General features: G+C 39.1%; 1 protein-coding gene across 2 annotated transcripts; it reads left to right on the forward strand.

Annotated features, from left to right (window-relative positions):
* Positions 1-9,920: 9,920 nt before the first annotated feature.
* On the forward strand, positions 9,921-23,900 carry LOC117385279 (glutamate decarboxylase 1-like). Of its 2 annotated transcripts, XM_033982573.2 has the most exons (17): positions 9,921-10,210; positions 10,957-11,078; positions 12,583-12,639; positions 13,771-13,908; positions 14,294-14,536; positions 16,129-16,219; positions 19,320-19,432; positions 19,701-19,816; positions 20,117-20,196; positions 20,812-20,866; positions 20,944-21,060; positions 21,143-21,207; positions 21,296-21,374; positions 21,442-21,591; positions 21,674-21,781; positions 21,883-21,972; positions 22,065-23,900. In XM_033982573.2, the coding sequence occupies exons 2-17, from the start codon at positions 11,003-11,005 to the stop codon at positions 22,236-22,238; spliced, it is 1,752 nt and encodes a 583-aa protein (XP_033838464.1). In that variant the 5' UTR covers positions 9,921-10,210; positions 10,957-11,002; the 3' UTR covers positions 22,239-23,900. The 2 variants fall into 2 exon arrangements, with proteins under 2 accessions (XP_033838464.1, XP_033838465.1); XM_033982574.2 differs by lacking the exon at positions 12,583-12,639 and having other exon boundaries at positions 9,940-10,210.
* The last annotated feature ends 30 nt before the right edge of the window (positions 23,901-23,930 follow it).

A 23,930-nucleotide genomic window follows, 5' to 3' on the forward strand; every position in this document is an offset into this window, starting at 1 on the left:
AGATCCTATAAAGGAAGAGACATTTGTTAGAAGGATAATTGTCCCAGGTCTAAACACAAGTGGTGATGAAGAGGAGATGGAGAAGTTGAATTGGTTGAGAGGTTGTGTTTTGCAGAAAGCATGCATCAGGTGACACCAGGTAGAAGGCAGTTGAATTTGAATATTTTAAAGTTGCACTTTGTAACTATTCTGGTGGAGGATCTGCCACCTGCTTGTCTCCACAGAGATATTATTGCTTTGCCTGCACTATGGAGTTAAACTGATTTATCTTGCACTGCATCTTGGGGAACAAGACCCCACCTCACACACGCCTCTTCCTGTTTCCAACCATTTATACTCTCTTTCTTTTCTCTCTATCTTCTGGTTTATGTGTGCGTCACATTCTCCCCTCTTTTCTACTACTTTTCTTTCCATCTGTCTTTCAGGTATGAGGGACTAGCAGGACTAGCAGAGAAGTTACATAGTGCACTTTTAAGTATAATTTATTTTATGTGAAGGTAATAACTAACTACCTCAGAAGAAGGATGGACAGGTGTTGATATTCAGCCACAGAGAGGTGTGTGAGGCGGTCATTTAAGGCTTGTACAATAAATCTCTGACAGTGCATGTGTGCAGATAACACAGGGATGTCTCTGTCCATTCTGCCTCTGTCAGGATGATGTATGCAGCCCTTTCTTCCTCTGGTGAAATATTAGAGGAGGGAAGAGCGTGCGCGATGGCAGACCAGCATGTGGCTGTGTGTTTGGTAATTCTTCACCTCTTATCTGCTCTCACATGAGGTATTTTAAGTGAACGGCTCTCAGGCCACCGGAAAAAGGAGCAAAATGACCCAGACATATTCACGTAGACAGGAACTGAAGCCCTGTTGAGGCTCTTGAAATTGGTTGATTAGTAGTATGTCGACCAAGGGTTTTCAATTGGGATGCTCAGTTTTCCATTACTTCAAACCTGTATTAGCTATGTTAGGACAGTGCATATACACATGCATGTAAAAGTATGTGAGTAGTCACAACTAGTCGCCTGATTTTAGTTTTACTTGAGCAGTTAAAAAAGTACTTGTCAAACTTTTTATTTCAAGAAGTGGCGGCAATTGCAAAGACTTGAAGTAAATCCAAAGCCATAAATTTGCATAGTTTAATAACCTTCTAAAGCCCATATGGTACAGTGGAGCAAGCCCAGAAAGCTGGCGCTGCTGTTTTATTCACCTGAGAAGTTAAGATATTTTAATACTACAGTCAAACTATATTAATTGTGGACATAGTCACAGCTCTATTTTTTTGCGTTATCCTCTTGAGAACCTGATGTGCTTCAATTGTACTACTGAAGAAACTACTCAGACATGTCTGTATCAAGGAGAAAGAAGAGAAAGTGTGTGACAGCTCCCTGATCTGGCTCAGACTGACAGGCGTGATTGATCACATAATGGGGAGCACATTTTCAGTGCTATACTCTTCATTTAGCTGATAACGCTTTCTTTATGGTACCTTGTGTTATGGTATCATAATCATGCCACTGGCATCAGAGCACCTTGGAGTATGAATCATTACAATCCTCCCCCAGCATACATGTTATAAGCTGCCGCTCTTCAAGCTTTGCTTCAAGTGGACACCTCGGCTGTCAATCAAATGACCTTGTCTGAGGCCAGAGTGATAAAGGAGCTGCACACAGTGGCACATGCAAGTCCACTGCAAATAAAGTTAAAGCAAATGTTGGTACAACTACACTTTTCCATTGGTTTGATGTACTGCTGTACTGCTATCAAGTGTTCATCATGGTATTTTCTGCACTTTATGGTCCTCATGTTTAAATTTCAGGAAGATGACATGATTGATGATTTTGCGATTTCATTTTACAGTGTACATTGTATATGTACATTTTAGTGTTAGCGGCTTACATGTAGATATGTAACTAACTAAATGTGAGAAAAAAGTTTAATTACAAATAAACAGCGGGTTAATTGACCAGAATTTTAGGCATGAATGAGTAAAAGATTTAAGTAGATGGAACTAAGTAGAAGAATAGGAATAGGGGGAAAAAGTTGGCAGACAGAGGAATGCAACCATCCACCCTGAGTAGGCAGCCAGGTAGAGCAGGAACATATGGATAAAACAAATCTCAGTTTTCTCATCTTTACTTTTATGTACATAGCAAAGGGTGTATACTTACCTCACCTTTATTTGCCTACCTTTACATATTCTACACATGAAACCAGACAGCCAGAACCAAGTTCGATGTCTATAGCTTTTGTCAAATTCTCTCTATTGAACTTGTTTTGTGGTCCAACTAGTTCAAGGCTTTTGTTCACAACCTTTATTTCCATAGCCATAGGAAAATACACAGCAGGTGTATCTTTTCTATAACTATGTTTGTCTTTGATCTTGCCTTCTATCATAGCCATTGTCTGTCCCTGTTATAGAGAAACCACAGTCTACCAGCCACAAGGAGCATGTAAAGTAAATGTTTTTTCTTTACCAAAATTAGGTCATTTGTAACATAACTTTATTATTGTCTATCGAGCTATTGGAGAGACTTAATTTCAAATATATTTACTGTCTAAATGGGATTCTTTTTTTGTATTTAATAGACAGCTCAAAATTCAATAGACAGAAAGCAACACAAAGAAAAGTCAGGAGGCGAAAGTGGCAGATGGATACTTAGAACGGAGAAGATATAAAAGCAAAGGGTGATGTGTGAGATAGAGACAAAGATGAAGAGAGCGAGTAAATGAAGAAATACACGGTGGACGGCTGAGGAAGTGATGAATGAGCCTAAGCAGGGACAGCCGGAGCGACTCGACTGGTGGAGAAATGAAGAGAAAACAAGTGAAATGTGCTCAGAAAGACTAAAGATCATCATGTTATTATGGCAGAGACATGCCCAGGGGCCGTCTCTTCTTAAATAGACCTCATATTAAAAGAGAAGTATGTGTAATGTCCTAAACATTAGCAGTAAACCCTTTGGCTCAAGTTACGAGACACAAACAAGAGATGATTTAAATGTGAGTGAGCACAGTAAAGTGATGTGTGGGTGTGTAAATGGCAGCCATTTTGTGCTATTGTTTTCTAACCCTGTAAAATAAAATGAAATAGTGTGGGGTCAGTTTTTAGCAGTAGAACTTTATCTGTTGCGCTTAAGTTTGATCTAACGGGATGGAAACGGCAAGTCCAAACCTCACCAAGTCATTGCCCCTCTCTCACCCTAGACACTCACCACAGGAAACTAGTTTTATTGAACTACAAATCTCCCAATAAAGCATGTCCTTACAGACCGTGGTCCAGTTCCAATTTCCAGTGATCCAATTGTGACCCACCAATCCCCTTGACCGCATTTTAATGACATTGTTACTCAATCAAAAATCAATTTATTTCTCTTTTGTTTGTTAGTTCCAAACTTGCCAGCAACAAACATAATCACTTAACGCTGTATATTACACCAAATACTATTTATGGACTTAACATTATATTCTGATGGTGCTATGGGTGGTTAGCTTATTCTATTTCACAACATGTTAAATTCTGAAGGTCATTACGTCACAGTAGCTGTCCGTACATGCCTCTTGTACTGGAAAAATCTAGTTTCATCCAACAAATGAATCAATTTTCCTAACACCCCCTGGTTCAGTTATGTAGTCTGGTTGTGACGTCAGTTCCTGGCTTTTGGTAACCCCTTTCTTTCAATCTGTCCAGTTTACAAGACACACATGCACTTCACCCCTCCCTCCCACACACTACCATTATGGAGCAATTATCCTCTCCAGCTAGGCTCTGCTCCTGTGATTGTAATTTGCATTTATTATTAGCCTTTCAGTCTGCCAGGGGCTGTGAGGCGTGTGGACAGACCGATATACTCCACATCACATTGAAAGACTAGCACAGATGCTGTTTTTTAGCACAAACATCTACAAACAGGAGGCGCCCACGTATGTCCCTACAATGGCGATGGAAGTCATTATGATGTTGCTATGTTTCTCTAATGGTAATCCCTGTTAATGACTATATGCAGTACATTGTGTTCTGTGGCAGGGATACATGCTACACATTACACACTGTGATGCCTCTTCGTGTCTTTTGTGGCACTGTCAAAATGGCCTCCAGGTTCATCATATGGAAATGTGTGTGTAGCAGGACGTCTCTCAAGGCGTATACGGTACATAGCCAAGATGCTAGCACCTAATAGATGTGCTCCCCAACACAGACAGGGAATCTGAGCGCGGGGGTATTCGAGTGTGAAATGACTCTGTTATCATGTCGTCTGAGTGGAATAAATTTGCCCGTCCACCTCCTGGAGCAGGTGTGGAGGTCTGCAGGGCTTCAATACAACAAATGTGTGTGTGTTTTATGTAGCCTACTATTTCCTACTATTTTGAAAGGTTCCCTGAATCTTGGACATTATATTTTGAAATAGTGCTAAAATAGCCAAAATTTGAGCTACAGCACATTCAGTGCTCATTCATTTTATTATGCTAACCTGTCAGGATTAGATGTGCATACATCCACATTCATACTTTTATTCTCAAGTGTTCTTAATAATGCTGGACTTTGGGCCTAGACCTGTTGTTTATATTCCCAATTTAAACCAGTGTTGTGGTTCATCACTTTGCAACATCCATTTTTGGGCTTCATTTACATATGTACTTAATACACTCTGGCCATACATAACCCACATGGTCAAATACATACAAGCCCCATCACTGCCTGCCTAAATGATGTGGGCTAACCCATGATTTCATAAACCGACCCATTACCAGCCCATTAAAGTAACTCTGCTGGTATGATGGGCTCATGGCTGTGTGGTGTTTGGGCCTGTCAAACTGCTTATCACTCTCCATCTTACTTCAGACAACCGTGAAGACCTGCACCTATTAGTCACACAAAATAACTCAAGTCTATCTTCTTTCAGTTTTAACAGAGAATCTCAAGACTGGAGGCCGCTCTCTGGACGTATGCACAGCTAATGTAGCTGTTACAGCCACTTAAACACAGTGAAAAATGTCTGATACAGAAAGTGGACAGCTAAAAGAGCTGAGAAGTAGCTCTTGAACACCATGACTCAACTGGTTAAACACTCTAAATTAGATTTCAGTCTATGAGAAGCTAAATGTAAGCCCTAGATTGCTAAATGGAATAGCCTTTATAGTTTTATTTCACCTCAGGTTTAAAACAAGAATTAAATAAAAGATCAATGGTTGTAGTTTAAACACTTAATAAATATAGTGTCATGTTGTTCATTTAGTAAAGATGTGTCAGTGTCTCTTCTATCTCATGAAAAAGCAAACTTTGTTGATTTCCATGTATTTAGATAAGTCACTATTAAAGGGGTATATTTTATGTGTAACAGGTTAATAGAAATGAATTATTTTTTAATCACTATATATTGTTGAATTCCACCAGATAAGTTATTGCGTTGTACCTATGATGGTGTGAGTGTTTGTTTTGGTGCTGCCAAGCAACGTGCACTCATACATTTAGACCCTTCATACTCACAGCAGTTTATGTCATTTGGTTTCCTGTTGTGAAACAGGAAACCTTCTGAACCTGGACTGAGTTTCTGTCATCTTTACCTCAAAACCCACAACATAAAGCAGAGCCATATCAAAAGGGTGGACCAGTTACATATACAGTTACATCTTAAAATTAATTTCTTTAGTTTTATTTGAAATGGAATAACTGTTTGGTAAACGCCAGGCTTTGAACCAGTCAATTTCCTGATTTAATGATCTCCAATAGAATTTTAGAGCCATTTCTTTTGCTGTTGAAATATTTGCTATACATGTTTGTTAAGGTTTTTGCTCATCAGGTTTACATAATTTAAAACCAGTTCCACTTGTCTGCTCTGGTTTGACCCACAGTTTAAGTGACTTTTTATGAGGATTGTGAGACCAGGGGCAATGACTTTTGTTACAGTGTTGAACTCTTTAAATGGGATTGGAATACCATAACAAGATAAAAATTGTTTATAAGTGAACGTGATTCCATAAACATCAAACAAAGAACATTACATATTTCATGTTCAAACAATTTAGTGAAAAATAAAGACTTATTCCTGACAAGAAAAATTCATTTTTCCAGATATTCATTGACTCATTTACCGAGTACAACTGAATGCATCATCACACCATTTATTATGTTTATTTATCTTGCCATGGTAATTATGAAGGTCCAGTTTCGGTTGAACTTTACAGCAGAAGGATTAGCATTATCACAAGTAGCTAATGTTAACTAAATAATTATTCAGGTTATACTACATTATTCTCCAAATGTATTCCCTCACAGCAAATGAGGCAATGAACTGTGGTGTTATTTGTGTTATTTCTTTTTATTTGTCAATAGAATGGACAGATCTCCTTCAAATCTAGAGTCACAGGTAAACTTTTACAAATGTACTTGTTTTACGTTATGTTTACTTAATTCTCCCTCCTCAATTGTTAGTTTGGGGTGAATGCATCTGCTAATGTAACAGAACTGCAAATGCTCAATGGTAAGTTCAAAGTTCATTAGTTTAACTGTTTAACGTGCTGTAGTTTAACCTTTGTGTGTGCTGTTATTCACCAGAGACAATGAGGAAAATGTCATTAACTGAAGAACCCAGGTCTGGAAATGTTTCATGTTGTAGCTAGATGTTGCCCTGAGGCAACCACTCTACATTCACTGTGTTTTGTTGTTTCAGGAGTGCTCCTGCCTATTCATTGCCTGAGTGTGCGCAGGTGGGGATTTAAAAGCAGTTGACAATACATGTCCTATTGTTCAGTTATATTCCAGTTATTATTTTTCAAGGAATCCTCAATATGCGTGCCATTGGAGACAACAGAGGGTATGTCCAAAACATCGGTGCCTGTGGAAACAGAGAAAGGTTTGTTCAAAACATTTGTCTCTACAGTGTGAGCTGGTCCAGATATGACATTTTTCTTTTTGTTTGTCTGCTAAAACAGTAATTGAAAGTGTGGTTAAGTTGGACAGCTTAGTAAAGCTGTCAAGAAATCAAGCTAATTAGTTCAAGGTAAAATAATCAAAGAAATTAAAACCTGGATTGTACAATACAGCTTGGGATCAAACGTAAAAACATACTACTGGCAAGATGTGTCACATTTCCATAGAGATGTAAGTAAACAAAAGAGCCATGGAACAGTGAGATGCTGGGTCTCTACTGGCTAATACATATCACAATACTCTAGTTTCAGAATGCTTCTGGCCATAATCTGATTTTAAAATCTCCCTTGGTTTAAGATTAAGATAACTAAAATGAGTTGTGAGAACACAATCCAATCCAAGTTCTGTGATCTAGATAAGTGTCACTTTATACAAGCCGTTTACTAAACCAAGTGCATCTGGAGCTGGTTGAGTTTAGACATTTACCAAGTTTGGATTTGCCCAAAATATCCACAAACATTTGTAATATTTCTTCTCTCCAACACCAGAGCTTGTCTTGATGGAAGAGTCCAGTCAAATAGAACAGAGTGATTCAACTGTTGAAGATGTTGAAAGACACAAAAAACAAACACATCTTAAAGCCCAGGTAATTTTATTTTTATAGTTAACCTTTATTTGGGTCAGTTATTGATTAAGATTCAGTTCCTGTTGTTATCTACAATGGCATTGTTTATGAGATTCATTTTAAGTCCACCTTTGCATTGTTGCATAATCAAACTTGAAATATCTATGTCCTCCTTCCTTGGATATGCTTTTAATGAAGACATATGTGCCTGCATTGAATGTCATTATTGCACACGGGTTATTTATAAGGGTTTAATGCTCTAAACAAAATTTAGTTGTATTCCTGTAACAATGGCAGTAAATATTGAGTTTGAACCTTTCCTTGGCCTTGATCCAAAATGAATGCACCAATTAAATGTTTTACTGTTTAATAACAATTTACTCTTTTATTGTTTTTCAGCTATTGTGTGCTTTACTTGGAAAAGAGTTTACAAGAATCAGACAAGCTTGTCAGATGAGTATGTGTTTATATTATTGCATTAACTTGGTTACACTTGTGAGTGGGAACAGGAGTCCTTTTTACTGTTTGTGCAGTTCTCATCCATGACCCCAGCAACAGTACCATAGAGGCACTTCTTGATACTATGCGTCAGGGTCGACCAAATGGTACTACACCTGGGGCACTTTTAAAGCATTTTTCTTGGTGACACAAATATCTCATCCTGTTTTCAGTGACCAATACATGTGGTGATGATGAGGAGGACAGCGAAAATGAGGATGAGAGTGAGGATGAAGATGAGACTGATGAAGAGGAAGATGCCAGTGATGAAGAGGAAGATGAGGATGAGAGCATTAAAGATTGGAGTGGAGATAGTAACTACAGGAAAAGAGAAAATTCAAATGAGAATGATCAAGATGTTGAGGATGAAGATGGGGCCAGATAAGGACTCTTTTTGTCATTTTGTCACACTCAGAAACAAAGGCACCTTAACTACAATTCATTTAATAGTATTAGAAATTAGTCTGATGTATGAATACAATGCCTAATCTTATCTTATCTGACTGTAGAGAAATCATTTCTAACAACATAATTTTACATATTTAGCAATGTAATTCTCACTAAGGCCTGCTTGAACTTGTCAGATACAGCCAAATGAAGGTAGAATTTGTTTGGACTTGCCCTCTTCTACAACTGGTCTGATGTTAGGCTGTGACTTTAACTGCTTCTGAACTATTAGGAAAGGAGGGGTCTGAACACTTTTAGTAATTATTGGATGTCCTATTTTACTTCCACAAGTTGCAGTTCTATGAATTTGGCTCTTATGAAAAGCAATAAACTGATGTTGAATGTGTAATGTTTGTAATGTTTTTTCACTGTGTATGTCTCATGCTGAGGCAGATTGTTGGTGAAGTCACTCTCTGCGTGCACTTGGCTTTCTTTGATCAGAGAGTCAGTAAACCTCCCACTTCAGTCTTTAATTCATTTAAATGCTTTTGTAAATGGTTTAATTTTTAGCTTGTTCTATTATAAACTTGTCTCAAAACATCCCTGAAACATTCTTAAACTTTATTTACATAGCAACTATTTATTATACTAAATTCCAGTGGTGTGATGGGTAATCTGTGTCATGGCCAATCAGTTGGGTCCATGTGACATCACAACATCCCTATAGTTTAAAAATGTGCTTGAGGACATGTCAAAATTATATTGTAACATTTGGTGTTTAATTGTCAGAGTGAGTGAGATTTGTTGACCTGGTTTATGGTTAATATCTTTGACAGTAAGACTGTGAATCCCACTGAATTACATTGGCCCCTGTCCTCCATCTGAAATGACACCACCAAAATCTAGATTTCTACATAATGTGAACAAAACCTCTTGTCCCTTCTCTATTTGAATTTGGCTCTTTTAATTTACAGTTAAAATGACACATAATCTTTGACAGACAATTATTACCATTAAACATTTTATTGTTTCACAGGACCAGACCTTAATATGTAGTAATGCTGTTTATTGGGTTACTATAAAGCCATTGTATCTCAGAAGACATTATTATGTATTATCTTCATGCATGGCCTGTAAAAAAGGGAAACACCACATGACCAAATCTGTAATTAATTTGCACAGGTTGGATGAGCATAATTGCCCAATTCAACAGAGCAGGACATGCTCATGTGAGAAAGGACGTTGTCTTTCATCCAGTTTAAGACAATCTTCATATCAAGGTTAAAGGGTCATTTTGTGGGAATAATTTTGTTCTGGTCTAATCTGGTCTGGTAAAACGTATACATATTTGTAAATACAAATGTCAAACCAAGTCTCTTTATCCCATCAAGGTCACTTCAAGTTAGTACTAACACTTTTCACATGCTTTTTTTCCTTGACCACCTATCCATCTTTACCTGGAGTCTCGCGCGCAGCCACTCCTGCGTGGGAGACTACGTCATTGGTTTGTTTCTGCTTTTTAGGCTTTTCTTATAAAGTGGATTGTGGCTGTCAGCAGCTGTCAAGGAAGCTCCATTATTCGTCAGAGCGAGGCAAGGCTGTGACTCATGCCTGCGTGAAGAGACCAATGGGCTGCCGGAGCGTGAGATATAAATAACGAATAAAAGATATTCTTGAGGGAGAAAGGGTCACTTGCGCGCCGCTGGATGAGATTTGACTTCGCTCTGTTTGTATTCAGCCTTCTCCGCCACTGGACTGTTTCTTTTCGCGCACTGGGTGGCATTTTTTTACATCTTCGTTTGTCTGGAGTCTGGAATCGACAACCTGTACACTGGTAAGCTGCTTTTTTGCCTCTTTCGGTTCCATCAAATATTTGGTCCCATGCGTAACGCGGCGAGGGCTTGTGTAACTGAGCGTTCTTCTCAGTTTAGATGGCCAATCTATCCAAGTCGAGCGTGATCATTTAAATTGTGTGTTTGGTACTGCTGTTTAACAGCTAATAATTAGCTTGTGATGAGTGACGGGGCGCATCCATTAGGTGCTCAGTCTGCTTTTTGCTGCGCTGTGACATTGAGTGATGATAGCATGTGCGCGTGTTCAAAGCTCAACTTAATTGAAATGTCGATTTTTGCATCAATAAGTAAATGGTGTAGATTATGTGCACATTTAATTAGCAACGAGTCAGAGAGACATTTTAACTGCTTATGGTGCTAGCCATAAGCAGTCTCCTCCGAAATAAGTTGTTTTGGCATAAGATGAGGTACATGGCTTGTCTGAGGCAAATTATTATTATTATTATTATTATTATTATTATTATTATTATTATTAGTAATGATGTTGATAAAAGCTAAAGGAAGTTTACAAATCTGAAGTAGATTGGAGATGAAGAACAATAATGGGTGCGTCCTGTGACTAATTTTAGGATTTTTAAAAATTGTTTTATTATTATTAATAATAATAATTGTATTTATTTATTTTTTGTAAATATAGTGATTGTGACCTAACCTAGTTAACTGGTTTAATTTACTGAAGTCAATATTCAACCATCCTGTCTTCTAAACTGGACACTTTATTCCCTAGTAAAGACTGCACATCAGCACAATTGTAGGCACATAACCCAGGAGTGATGGCTACGTCTGAACCAAGAGCCACCAGTGGGGACCAAGACCCAAACTCTTCCAATTTAAGACCCCCGTCCACAAGTAGGTCCCTCTATGTCCTCGTATGTCTGATGAATAACCCTGTTCCTATCGACTCCAGGTCAGCTCATTGTTAATGCTCAGTTTACTGATTCTGACGGCTGCTAACCGAATGCCTTGCTCAAAGACTTAGGATGCAAGGTGATGTATTTCCTCCAGGAGGAAGGAATAAAACATCGTCTCGCCTCTGTCTGATAGAAGCGCGTCTTACCCGGGCCATTTGCTGTGTGGACTTGGTCGTTAATCATTCTGCTTAAGAACAGAGCCATCACAGCTGCCTGTCTGTCAGGCAGATCACCAGTGCGCACCGAGATGGGGACGCGCCACAAACAAGTCGCTATTAAGTCTGGCGGTGTCGATATTTATGGCCAGTTAAGTCCCTATATTTGAGTGTCTTAAAAATAAATACACACAATTCTTTTCTGGATTATTCAGTGAATTTGATCCTTATATTCCCATCTGTTCTAATTTATTTTGACGTACTGGGTGCTGTAATTCATGTTATCTGGTTTTCCAGACTAAAGGGTCCTCTCTGACATGCAAAGGAAAACGATGTTATAATAATTCTGCTAACCTAAGCATGTAGCCCATGTTTTTTCACCATTTTCTGATACAGACACACAAACAGGCCACTATAATGCATTTTTATACCGACTTGTCTTTTTAGCCAATTGTAAAGGCATCTCAGTCTGATCGTTATTCTCATAAACCAGCCTCAGGCCCAATAACATATAGACAATCATTTTATGAGCATTATGCCTAATAAATGATCAAATCTGTTTTGTCTAACTTGCTCGTATTCCTCTGCTGGATGTAACCATTATCTTTTGTGCCACGCTCCATCTCACGCCTTGCGGCTGCTTGGCTCTGTGCGTCGTGCGTGTGTGCGCTTTGGCCTGTCTGAGCACCTGAAGCTGCTTTTCTCTCACGAGTCCGTCTAATAATTATCGGTTTGTGTTCATAAACTTTGCATCACGTAGATATCAACCTTCTTCATTCGCCTCACGTCATATCTCACGCATGTTCTGGCTGAGTTGGATGCATGCGCTCTTGTGGATATAGGGATAGACTGTAGCTCGCTGGTGCTGCATCTCGTCTGCTTAAGCTACACAATCCCAGCCAAAGACATTGAAGCAGCCCGCTCCAGTCACACACCGTGTTTCACTCAATTAATTCCTGCCCTCCTCCGTGAGCTCATTTCACGGGTCTTAATCCCAACCCGCCTCTTGGTGCGTGTGTGTGAACCTGCCTGGATGCGCCACAAGGGCCACTGTCTGTTTCGATCAACTTTGAAATCGGAAGTTATTGCATCGAGCTACAGACATAACAGAACAGGCCATTTAAAGTAATTAAAATAAACATAAAAAAATCAGTGCTATGGCTACGATGCATCAAGATTCACTCTGCTCTGTGCTTCATTCGCTCCATCACATGTCTCATGCTTTTCCTTTCGCGCCCTGCTTGTCTTTTTGAGCAAGAAAATCAACCGTCCACCATTCTGTTTTAGCCAACGAATACGCGTGGATGCATGGATGCACACGGAAACTTGGGATGAAGATTTGTGGTAAGTTTCTGTACAAAGGCCAAAACTGAACCGGCCCATATAATCTACACGATTTATTTATTTATTTATTTTTTTTGCCATGTCACATTTATGTTATTTTCCATTTTTTCTCGACCAAATAAAGGAGGCCCTGATATAGGCCACCGTAGACGCTATTACAACAGGGCCATCCATGACTGTCACTGTGCGTTTTCATCTCGTATAAAGGTCAGTGGACATTTGCCTGCTGCTCTGATGATAAGAGCCCTCGGTAACACTCTCGGCTGCCCCCACAAACCCCCCGCGTCTTTGAACATCATCTCCTGAAGAAAAACCCACACCAAGTCAGCGTGGCCCTTATGAAGGCTGTGGTATAGGCCTGTGACTGCAACCTACGTCGTGACAGAGGGCGTGGCGCTGTAAAATAGGATGTTTTAATACATCATTTCAGGTCATTTATTAGATTGTGGCTTTTCAAAATGCCAATAGGCTGTTAACCCCAAAGTACTATGGTCATCCACTTTTAACTCTTAATTTTCTGTACTTTTTGCCACCTGCCATAACCTTGGTTGTTTAATTCAGGTTACATTTAGGATAAATTATAAGTTGCCCACAGGAACCACAATCTGTTTAGGAGCTGCCCTCAGGCCCCTTTGAATGACTAAAATATCTTAACGCATAATATTTGGCTTCACCACTGGTTATGCTCCCATTTACCCTGCGCGCAGAGATCCCCATGCGCGTCTGAGAAGAGCTCCGGGGCTCGTCGTTCATTAACCCCTCTTTATGGGGAGTCTATTATTGGCGGCGTGGGTCATCAGATCATCCCGCACCACTGAACACGCACACGGGCCTCCTGACAGTGCGCGCGTGGGCAAACCATGCATGGGGCAGACCCGGCAGGAGGGTGGCTTCTGTGAGCGCTTCCTGGTTGTGATGTCAGTGAGGCGGGCGCACTAAAACTGTTGTTGTGCGTTGTATAAATGACTTCCCATAGTTGTCTCTCTTCAGAAATAGCGCACAGCCGTTATTCATGTGACCCATTTTAAGCAGGCCTGTTCTTTTTTTACGTTTTAGTTTGAGGTTATTGGGTGTGGGAGAGAATGGAAGTGTTTGGTGATAACTCGTGCTCTCCACCGTGCAACACTTTAGGATTTCTGCAGAAGAACAACAGCCTGGAGGAGAAGGGGAGGCTCGCGGGCCACAAGAACCTGCTCGCGTGTGACAACAGCGACAGAGACACGAGCTTCCGCCGCACTGAGACTGACTTTTCCAATCTTTTCGCCAGAGGTCAGAACCCTTACAAATTAGTTATGTTAATAAGATTATTAATGGTAATTCATATACAAACACTAGCAGGTTATATAAAAATAAAATACGAATAAAATAAAGACAAAAATAAAATATAGCATTCTAAAAAAAAATAGCACACTCTTAAAGGTTTTATTCTCTAACACAATAGTAATACATGTTCACGTTTAATAGAGATTATAGCTATTGTGAAACTAAATAAATGTTATATACTTTTTTGCACACAAATATGTTTTTATTAACAGTTTCATAAAGCTACAGTGATTTGTCTCTTACTTGTCTTGTCATGAATAACCTTAACACATTGTTTAAAAATGGACGTTCTGCTGTTTTTAACAAAAATAAATGTTTCCCTGTCCCTTAGACCTTCTTCCTGCCAAAAATGGAGAGGAGCCAACTATTCAGTTTTTATTAGAAGTGGTTGAAATCCTGACCAACTATGTCAAGAAAACCTTTGACCGCTCCACCAAGGTGTTGGACTTCCACCACCCACACCAGCTGCTGGAGGGCATGGAGGGCTTCAACCTGGAGCTGTCTGACCAGCCCGAGTCCCTGGAGCAGATCCTGGTGGACTGTAGGGACACTCTCAAATATGGAGTCCGCACTGGTATGGGCCACACAAACACATCTTTGACATACATCTGTTAGGGATTATGCTAAGATTTCACTTGAATCTTTGCCATAACAAGCCACAATCATTGACATTTTATAGCATTATTTGAAAGTAATTCCCAGTGATATTTAACACAATGTATTTTTTCTGACACAACACAAAAACATCCTATAGTGAAAATCAAAGCCTTAGAGATCTGACTATATAATAACCACCAGTGATGCTATTGTAAATCTCGACAAATATATTCTACCCATATATTCTGTTTGCCAGCCAGTGTAGGGCCATGTCAGTCTTATTTATTGCCCCCCTGGCACCTCTTTACTTGACACCATCCCTTTCTTTTCCTCTTTAACTTATTAAAGCAAGTGTTGCCTGAGGGGCCCCTTACACTGTCCCACTGAAGCTGTTAAACGACAAACTGTCCCTTGGGTTTTATTTATCACTTAGGGTCGACACTGTCTACACTTTTACACACTGTTTTTTATTTATTTCTTCGTGAAGTCTATCTTCTAGGAGCTGTCCATGGTGCTGACATGCTGCTGTATCAGATTAGACCTTCATTGGTACAAATCTGTATTTTAAGCAATACATTATAGTTTACAAGTGTATAATAATTTACATGACACCACTGTGCATTCAGGGCTGCGGGCTTCATTGACGCTGACTATGTGTTAGCACCTTTGAGATTAAATAGCTGTCATATAGCTGCCTTGTTGCTGAAGTAATTATGGGACACTGAGCATTGCTTTGTCAGGCCCCATAGGCTCACGTTTAACCAGGGGAATACGAAATTAGCCACTGTAAAAAGGATAAGGGCAAAATTCAGACAATCTCTTTTGGTTTGATTAATAGTAGTTTTCTTGTTTTTGGCTACATTGTAGAAAGAAGGACAATGCTGTAAAAAAAGGGTGTTTACTGAGTGTGACTTCATATAAAATCTCTATTCACATCCAGGAGTGTTTAAGGGATTCTGTCATTGCTTTTGCACCCTTTTATACCCATTGCCCTACCTTCCTTACAACTGTAGTAACTAATAATCATTTATTAGTTATTACGAATATTATTCATTTGTTACTGCGTATATAGATGTTGTATTTCTCTGTCCTTATTTTTTATTATTGATTGTGCCATTTGGGTTGTGTTTATGAAATAGTAATACATAAGAAAACAGGCCACTGTTTGTTTTTATATACATACATTGTTTTTATATAAAAGTACTTTCTACTTTTTCTTACATATTCCTGGTAAATATTCTACTGAAAACAAAACATTATATAATTTATATATAATCAAACTATGTTGAAACTCTACTGTATCTTGTAAAATACTAAATTTCCTTTTGGTGTTGTGGTTGTTAGAGGAAACAGCCTGAACTCTGTAACTATAAACATTTTGGCAAATGGCCTTACTGGCCTTTATAGATTTGCACACAGTTTATAGTTTTTCATTTTTCTCCAATCAGACTTTCAGAAGCTTTAGCCACAGGGCACTGCAGTGACTGTGCATTCAAGCTCTTATCACAAAGATATCATTTTTTATTTAGCGAAGCACAGCATTAAAAGTGGTGTGTCCTTTTCGCCTAGGTCATCCACGCTTCTTCAACCAGCTGTCTTCAGGGCTGGACATCATTGGTCTGGCTGGAGAGTGGCTCACCTCTACTGCCAACACTAACATGTAAGAGCAACAATATCATACAGGTTTATGTAAATGGGGAACACCTTCACATGTCAGCAAAGGACAACAGTGTTCCTGTTTGTAGGCCACTGGAAACAGCTCCCAGTCAGGCTCATAAATAGACTGGTGTTGCGGTGGTCCCCTCTGAGGCCGGTTATATAAAGTGTTTGTTCCCTATCGACAGACTCTACTGTAAATTGTAGGCGGCCCGCCCCAGGGGCTGTTAGATTGCATATTGATCTCAGGTCAAAGCGACATGGTGGTCTTGTCTGATAGAGGGCATGAACCACCACAACACTCTGTGAATGAGCTGTAACTCTGTAGTTAATCTGCTGAACCAAAAATAAACAACAACAACATCATAAGAGAGAGGTGGCAAATGCTGCATCACAAGAATGGTACAGTGAGGTGGCCGAGTTACAGAACCTAGGAATACTGTCGGTATAAGATGTACTAAAAGCATGGGATCTTCTGTATTCAAGTTTTTTCATATGAGGAGGACTTTTATGCTTCTAACCTAAGCTATGAAGACCATAGACTGTGTAGACCATGTACAGTCTATGAAGAAGACATCAACTTTTTTTATGTCAAATGGCACAAAACTTTGTTGACATCATGGCCACAAAGGACAACTCAAGGTTATCTTCAAGATCCAAATCTATTGTCTGTTCGAGGAGCTTTGCGCTAAATGAAAGATCAATAGTACAAAAATAACCAGTATCTGCGGATAAATGGAGTCACTTAATTCATGTAATTCCCAAAAGATCAGCTCTAAAGACCACATCCATGAAGCAAAACTGTATTTTCTTGAGGGTGAAGCCTCCTCAGGGGACACTGAATTCACACATTAGCACAAGCGCATTTGTAATGACACAGACGCGCACCAGCTTCCTCTGCCCCACATCCAGCAGCTCCAGTTTCCAGACCATTGACTGCAGGCTCATTGTGAGCCAGTCTTAGGAGATAGGCCAGCTGGGCTTCTCACAGACACACAATGTCCTCCGGCTGCTCAGAAAACCCTGTCAGACCAAGAAACTGGCTCTGCTGCTCCCCACGGAGCACTCATTTCAGTCTATTGTCCCCAAGGAAATCCGTGAGTGTGGTCCTGTGAAGGCAGGGGTCAGTGGGTTACTCACACACATACACAATAACACACATGAGCAGTGAGTGCCCTTGATGATGATAATAAGGGCATTTAGGGGCTGTCCCTGGAGACGGGCAGGTGACTGAGGGGTAATTTTCACCCTGAAAAGACCAATGATTGGCTCTGATTGTGATAATGATCACCATTATTGTCATTACAGCATGAAATGACTCACAGAGAGGGAGGATTTTAAAAAGGCATCCTGGTTGTGTCCATTTCCAGACCAAAATTATATAAATAAAAGGCAGATGAAAGGTGGACATCTAGGACATGACACATTATTATTCTTTTTCCAGCATTTCCTGGAATTACTCATTTACTACTCATCATGGTGTGATGTGGCTAATTCCTCAGGTGTGTCCTCAGTTGAAGCACAAAGACTCTTTGTTCTCTTTTGTCCTAAACCTCGCTCTTCATTTTTCATTTTCATATGGTTCATTTCTTTGGTTCATGATGTTCCCTTTTTTTCTTTGCTTCATCCCTCTCTTCCTCTGTCATCCCTGGCACGTTGTGGGCCTGAGACGTGCCCAGTGCTGTGGCTCTTGTTTGGATGAGAGTTGTTGAAGCAGAGCAAGGAGATAATGTGGCTGTGTGTTTAGATGCTGGGGCTTGTAGTGGCAGTGCTTAATGGCAGTGGGGGATTGTTGTATAACTGGCCTCTTTAAAACAGGATCAGTCCTGAGGGTGTGTGGGAGGCAGCACCAGTTAGTGGAGAGAACAAAAGCTCAAGCCGTGCATTAGCAGTTGCCTTTCAGTGACACTTTTAACCTACTTATGTGAAGTTTTTGTTGGATTCACAAAGTCTCCTTGAACCATCGATGCTGCTACTGGATGGGGAAACTCTTTGGCTTTGAGGCCTATAAATGTTCAAATGACCAGATTTGCCCATATCATTGTGAACTGGCAAAATCAAGTCCACATTTTCCCAGTGGAACAAACAAAACATTTGAAGGTGAAATATTTTACATTGATTATTTGCATCAAAAGCAGCTTTTATCTTGTAGAAACAGCCCTGTCTCGTGTGTGTCCTCTGCACACATTAGGTCGATCCCTTTCAGAGCAGCTCCTGCTCTGAGATTGGCAGCAGTGACAGATAGCCATCAGAGCTTTGTGTGCTTTAATTAAACAACTGAGTGGAACCAGGACCCATTTGAATATGAATGTTTGCTTGCTCCTTTCCTATCAGGCCATTTTAATTAGCCTTGTCAGCAAAAGCTCAGTTTTGTGCACTGCTACTAGTTCCCACTGAAAGTATGTCCTTTTAATGATCAAATATCTGTTGTAAAGAGCATCGAGGGCTTTTCTGGGTGGAGTTTGTATGAATTTTCTGGGTGGGTTTTCCGGTTTTGCACAGTAATCCTCTTGAGTCCTGAGGGGTGTCGTAAATTTTAATGTTATGATTATTGTGATGATGTGATAATTATTCACAAGTATTGATACCATGACCAAGCAACAGGGAAATCCTTAATTTTCTTTCATTCCCATCTAATAGTCTAATAATATGTGACCAACTGGAAAAAAAAAAAAAAAAAAAAAAAAAAAAAAATCCGAATGATATAAAAGTTAATTGAACTTAAACAGATTAAAAACACTTCACATTCTGGTTAATGGAATGAGTCCTGAGACCTCTATGTTCTGACTCATTTATCTGGGCATAGATTCATACAGAAACTATAAAGCATACAAAAAACAGACATATAGAGTTAGAATGATAAAATATGTACCACATTGTTCTTTCCTAGGCCTGACAATAATTACTATATCAACTTATCGTTCAATATATGATAGGAACACTCATTTTTTGGGAGCCATACTTATCGTGGGGACTTTTACTTAAGTGTTACATTCTGTTATTTATTTCTGGCAGTTCATATTTTTAACACTGTTTATCATCTGTATTTACTTCAACAATGTACAACACTTCAAAATGAGTTATTGTGCTGATGTGGTTGGCAGGTTCACCTATGAGATTGCGCCAGTCTTTGTGTTGATGGAGCAGCTCACTTTGAAGAAAATGAGAGAGATGATTGGCTGGCCTGATGGAGAGGGAGATGGCCTTTTCTCACCAGGTTTGTCCAATAATGTTACTGTACAGTTGTATTAAAATATTATTATTCATTTTGAATTTAAGTAAACACAAATAATCTGCCAAATTAGAGTTGCGTTGATTGTTGGTGTTCAAATTAGAAGGCCTTTCTAGTTGTAAAGTAAAATTACAATTACTTTAGACAATATACACTGACATGAAAAGTTGTGAGTGGCAAAGAATAACAACAATGAAGATTTGTATGATTTATATATCAAAATGACTTGATGAAATATACTTATTCTCCACAGGGGGTGCCATTTCAAACATGTACAGTGTTATGATTGCCCGTTACAAGTATTTCCCTGAGGTGAAGACCAAGGGCATGTCGGCAGCTCCCCGCCTCGTCCTTTTCACATCTGAACACGTACGTCTCTGCTAACACACACGCAAACACACACAAACACACACACTCAGCCAATTTGAAGTCCTGTCATAAAGTAGATGGTGCGCTTCATTGGCCTGAGATAGAGGCCATTGAAGACCCCAGCTACAATCATTGTCTCTCTTTAAATCACACTGATGGTCCATTGTAATGCACTCCTCTTATTTTATGGTATCTATTTTTGTCTGTAAGGTATAACAAGAAAGATGTCAACATTTCCAATAGACAAAAACATTTACAGTCTAATTGGTTTCATTAAGATGTTTGCTGTTTGTCTTTCAGAGCCACTACTCAATCAAAAAGGCTGGTGCTGCCCTGGGTTTTGGCTCGGAGAATGTGATCCTTCTCAGCACAGACGAGAGGTATTTGAGTTTGAAAATATTTTAAGACCACAACAAATGTCGTCAATCTCTTCAGAGGTAGTAAAAATGCTTGTTCACCATAACCACATATGGTCCAAACAAGCTTTCAGTTTTACACATACTTAGCAGTTTTTCCACAATTTTGACCAAGATTAGTAAGCATTTTCTGTCAGACTGCCAGAGTGTTTGTGGTGTTAATGCATCTAAATTAGGCTCATCAAGGGAATCAGCACTTTTAATGTAACAGTTACACAATAACGCCTTAGTTGGAGTAGGGTGACCACCTCAAATAGTTGTAAAAGTAGTCTATTGACATGGTGGGATGGACCTGGGAAATTTAAGTTGTAAGATAAAGTCACAGTTTTCAATTTTACCTCCCAAAACACAGTGAACGTGATTGGAATAGCAGTAGCCTGCACCAGAAAATTCAGCAAAAGAAGTAATTTTGTAATAAATCTAATCTTTTCATACAATTTTTGTGGTAAATGAAAAAGTGTGACATTATTTAAATAATACAATGAGAGACAGGGACCTAAGTAGCCATAAGACTCATAAAGATTCAGAATGCTATGGATTTGTATGATAAATTATTACATATATTTGTGTTGTTTACAGAGGCAGAGTGATTCCTGCTGATCTGGAGGCTAAGATTCTTGATGCCAAACAAAAAGTGAGTGGTATTTACTTTATAGTACTTGTCTTATTACAGTCACATTACTAACATTTCTTTATGTTTTCATTATACAGGGTTATGTGCCACTGTTTGTCAATGCCACAGCTGGTTCTACAGTGTATGGTGCATTTGACCCCATCAATGAGATTGCTGACATCTGTGAAAAATACAACCTTTGGCTCCATGTTGATGTAAGATCTACTCAAATGCACTAAATGCTATTTATGTTTGCATTTCCATTCTGTGTAAAGTCTGCTGTTTTGGTCTCTGCAGGGAGCTTGGGGCGGTGGATTGCTTATGTCCAGAAAACACCGCCATAAGCTCAGCGGGGTTGAACGGTCAGGAAAAAGGATATTACTCTATAATAAGTTGATTTGCAATAATTTGAGAGAATTTTAATCCTTCATTCCTTGATTAACCTTGCAGGGCTAACTCTGTCACATGGAACCCTCACAAAATGATGGGTGTGCCGCTTCAGTGTTCAGCCATCTTGGTCAGGGAAAAGGTATGCTGACCAAATTTACTCTTTTGTTAAATGATGAAATGTTGATTAAAATATGGATGTTTTAAAGGGAATCCTGGCCGGCTGCAACTCCATGTGTGCAGGATACCTCTTCCAACCAGACAAACAGTACGACGTCACCTATGATACAGGGGACAAGGCCATTCAGTGTGGTCGCCATGTTGACATATTCAAGTTCTGGCTCATGTGGAAAGCTAAGGTAATCACATCAGCCCTTTGAACATGAATTATTATTTAAATTATAATGAACAAATTGAATCTAAATGGTTTTCTTTCTGCAGGGCACAATCGGCTTTGAGCAGCACATAGACAAGTGCTTGGATCTGTCTCAGTACTTGTACAATAAAATCAAGAACAGAGAGGGATATGAGATGGTGTTTGATGGAGTGGTGAGCATCCTATTTTCAAGTTTAAATTATTTTGTATTAAGGTAGTGCCAGTTTAGCAACTACAGCAATTCTAAATGTCTAACTTGCTTTTCCCTTTGCAGCCTCAACACACCAATGTTTGCTTTTGGTACATTCCTCCCAGTCTGAGAGGAATGCCTGATGGACCAGAGCGGCAGGAAAAACTCCACAGAGTAAGATGTGTTTAAAATATCCAATAATTATCCCATATTGTTTCACCTGATGGCCCTGGTTGCAGATTTTAAAGTTAAATGTTTTTTCTTAGGTGGCACCAAAGATCAAAGCGATGATGATGGAGTCAGGGACCACTATGGTGGGCTACCAGCCTCAAGGCAATAAAGTGAACTTCTTCAGAATGGTGGTGTCTAATCCTGCAGCCACTCAGTCTGACATAGACTTCCTGATTGAGGAGATGGAGCGGTTGGGGCAGGACCTGTAGAAGCCATCCGCCCCGAACATAGACGCCAATGAGGTAAAACAGTCAGCGCTGCAGACAAACTAATGAGGGGACACAGTCTGTCTTTGGCTGCAGCACTGTAGTGTTTCCACCACAGAGGAGGTACTTCCTGTTCTCCTAATATTAAAATAGTTTTTGCCCTTGGCACAACACTTAATGAACGTTTGTGCTGTGGAATCTCGTAAACGTGGGTATTAATATAGATTTGTCTGATGTTCAGGTAGTTTGTCTTTATTGTCTCAGTATGCATTAATGTGGGTGTGTATCTGTCAAACACTAAAAGGGAGAAGCACAGATCACAGAATATTTCAGAATATCATGAAACTTGTCTGTTGGTGCTCCATATGTACAAACACACACTAGTCTAAACCTGTGTGGTCTATGTGGGGAGGTGGCTGACAACAGGTTCACTGTATCATGTCTTTAGCCTAAAGAGGTGTTTAAAATAAGCTTATATCACCTTATGTGCACAAGCCTTTTCCTTGTAGATGTCTAAGATAAAGATTTAAAATATGTAACTTAAGTCTCAGACTTGTAAAACGCTGGCTCGTTGTCTCTTTCATGCAATCATAATGGAACAATAATAACTGTTTGTTTATAATATGAATATTTAAATTTATATTTATTGCATTTCCACTGTTTGCAGATTCAGGTATTTTATTGTAAATGTTCCTTTATGTGTATTACATGATAATACATTTGTAAATGTAAACATAGTAATTGAATAAAGATTATTTGTAACAATTTTGTCAGCCAAAGAAAGAATTGGGAGCAGAGCAATTCATAGTTCACTTATAACTTATAATGTATTACTTATAGGTGTTTGTAAAATGTTATTCAATCTGGAATGCAATGCAATTTATAGTGACTATTTGAGTGTTTTGGATGAATGTTTTTAGACGTCTGTCTGGCCTTTTGATGAGATTAATGAAGTCTATATAGATTCCGGCCCTGTGCCGGTCTTTTATTTCAGAAAGAAGCACAAGGTTGTGAGAATGTACTCTAGTTCAGAGACCTAAGAGAGAGTTGTTTTATTTGTCAAATCCTGATGCATTTATTGTTATTAAATTAACTGTGTGTACTGCATATGACCAGTGTTCCCAGAGCTAAGGGAGCTCTTTTCAATATCTCAGTAACTGGAGTTCCTGAGTTTGTCTTTGCACAATGTTCACCTTTCTCCTGTGTATTTGTGTGTGGAGTGATTATTTTGAAATTATGTAAAGTATATTTATGGTATCTAGAAACCATATGTGAATGGCACAATTGTATAAATCATATTTAAAATAATATATGTTCTTCATGTGGCCGTGACTCCTGCGAAAGACCAGGTGTAATAAAGAGACAGACACAAATAAAGACTGTCTTCCAGGAGTTTTACAGTAGGCACTTTAACAGAATTAAACCATCTTCAGAAAGATGTTAAAATAAATAAAGTCTATCAAAGAAAACATTCTCTGACTACATTTTACTATATGCAACCCCCACACTCAAATGTATTTAATAGATGTATTTGGTCTTACAGGATTGGTTTTCCTTCACACAAAGATATAGGCAACTGCAACAGTGTTTCAAGTGTGCCCCTTTTAATTACATCTTCTTTTTTTTTTATTGTCTTAAAAATGTATTCAATAAAATTACTGAAACAGATGTCTGTGCAGCCCCTGTCACTGAGTA

The sequence above is a fragment of the Periophthalmus magnuspinnatus genome, chromosome 17 (genome assembly GCF_009829125.3).
Source record: "Periophthalmus magnuspinnatus isolate fPerMag1 chromosome 17, fPerMag1.2.pri, whole genome shotgun sequence".
Classification (NCBI taxonomy): Eukaryota; Metazoa; Chordata; class Actinopteri; order Gobiiformes; family Gobiidae; genus Periophthalmus; species Periophthalmus magnuspinnatus.

Excerpts from the sequence above, each read along its gene's own strand:
- LOC117385279 (XM_033982573.2), top strand. The coding sequence starts at position 11,003 with ATGGCTACGTCTGAACCAAGAGCCACCAGTGGGGACCAAGACCCAAAC. Across the intron at positions 20,867-20,943 it reads TTCTTGATGCCAAACAAAAA|GGTTATGTGCCACTGTTTGT; the intron begins GTGAGTGGTATT and ends TTCATTATACAG. Across the intron at positions 21,592-21,673 it reads GGCTCATGTGGAAAGCTAAG|GGCACAATCGGCTTTGAGCA; the intron begins GTAATCACATCA and ends TTCTTTCTGCAG.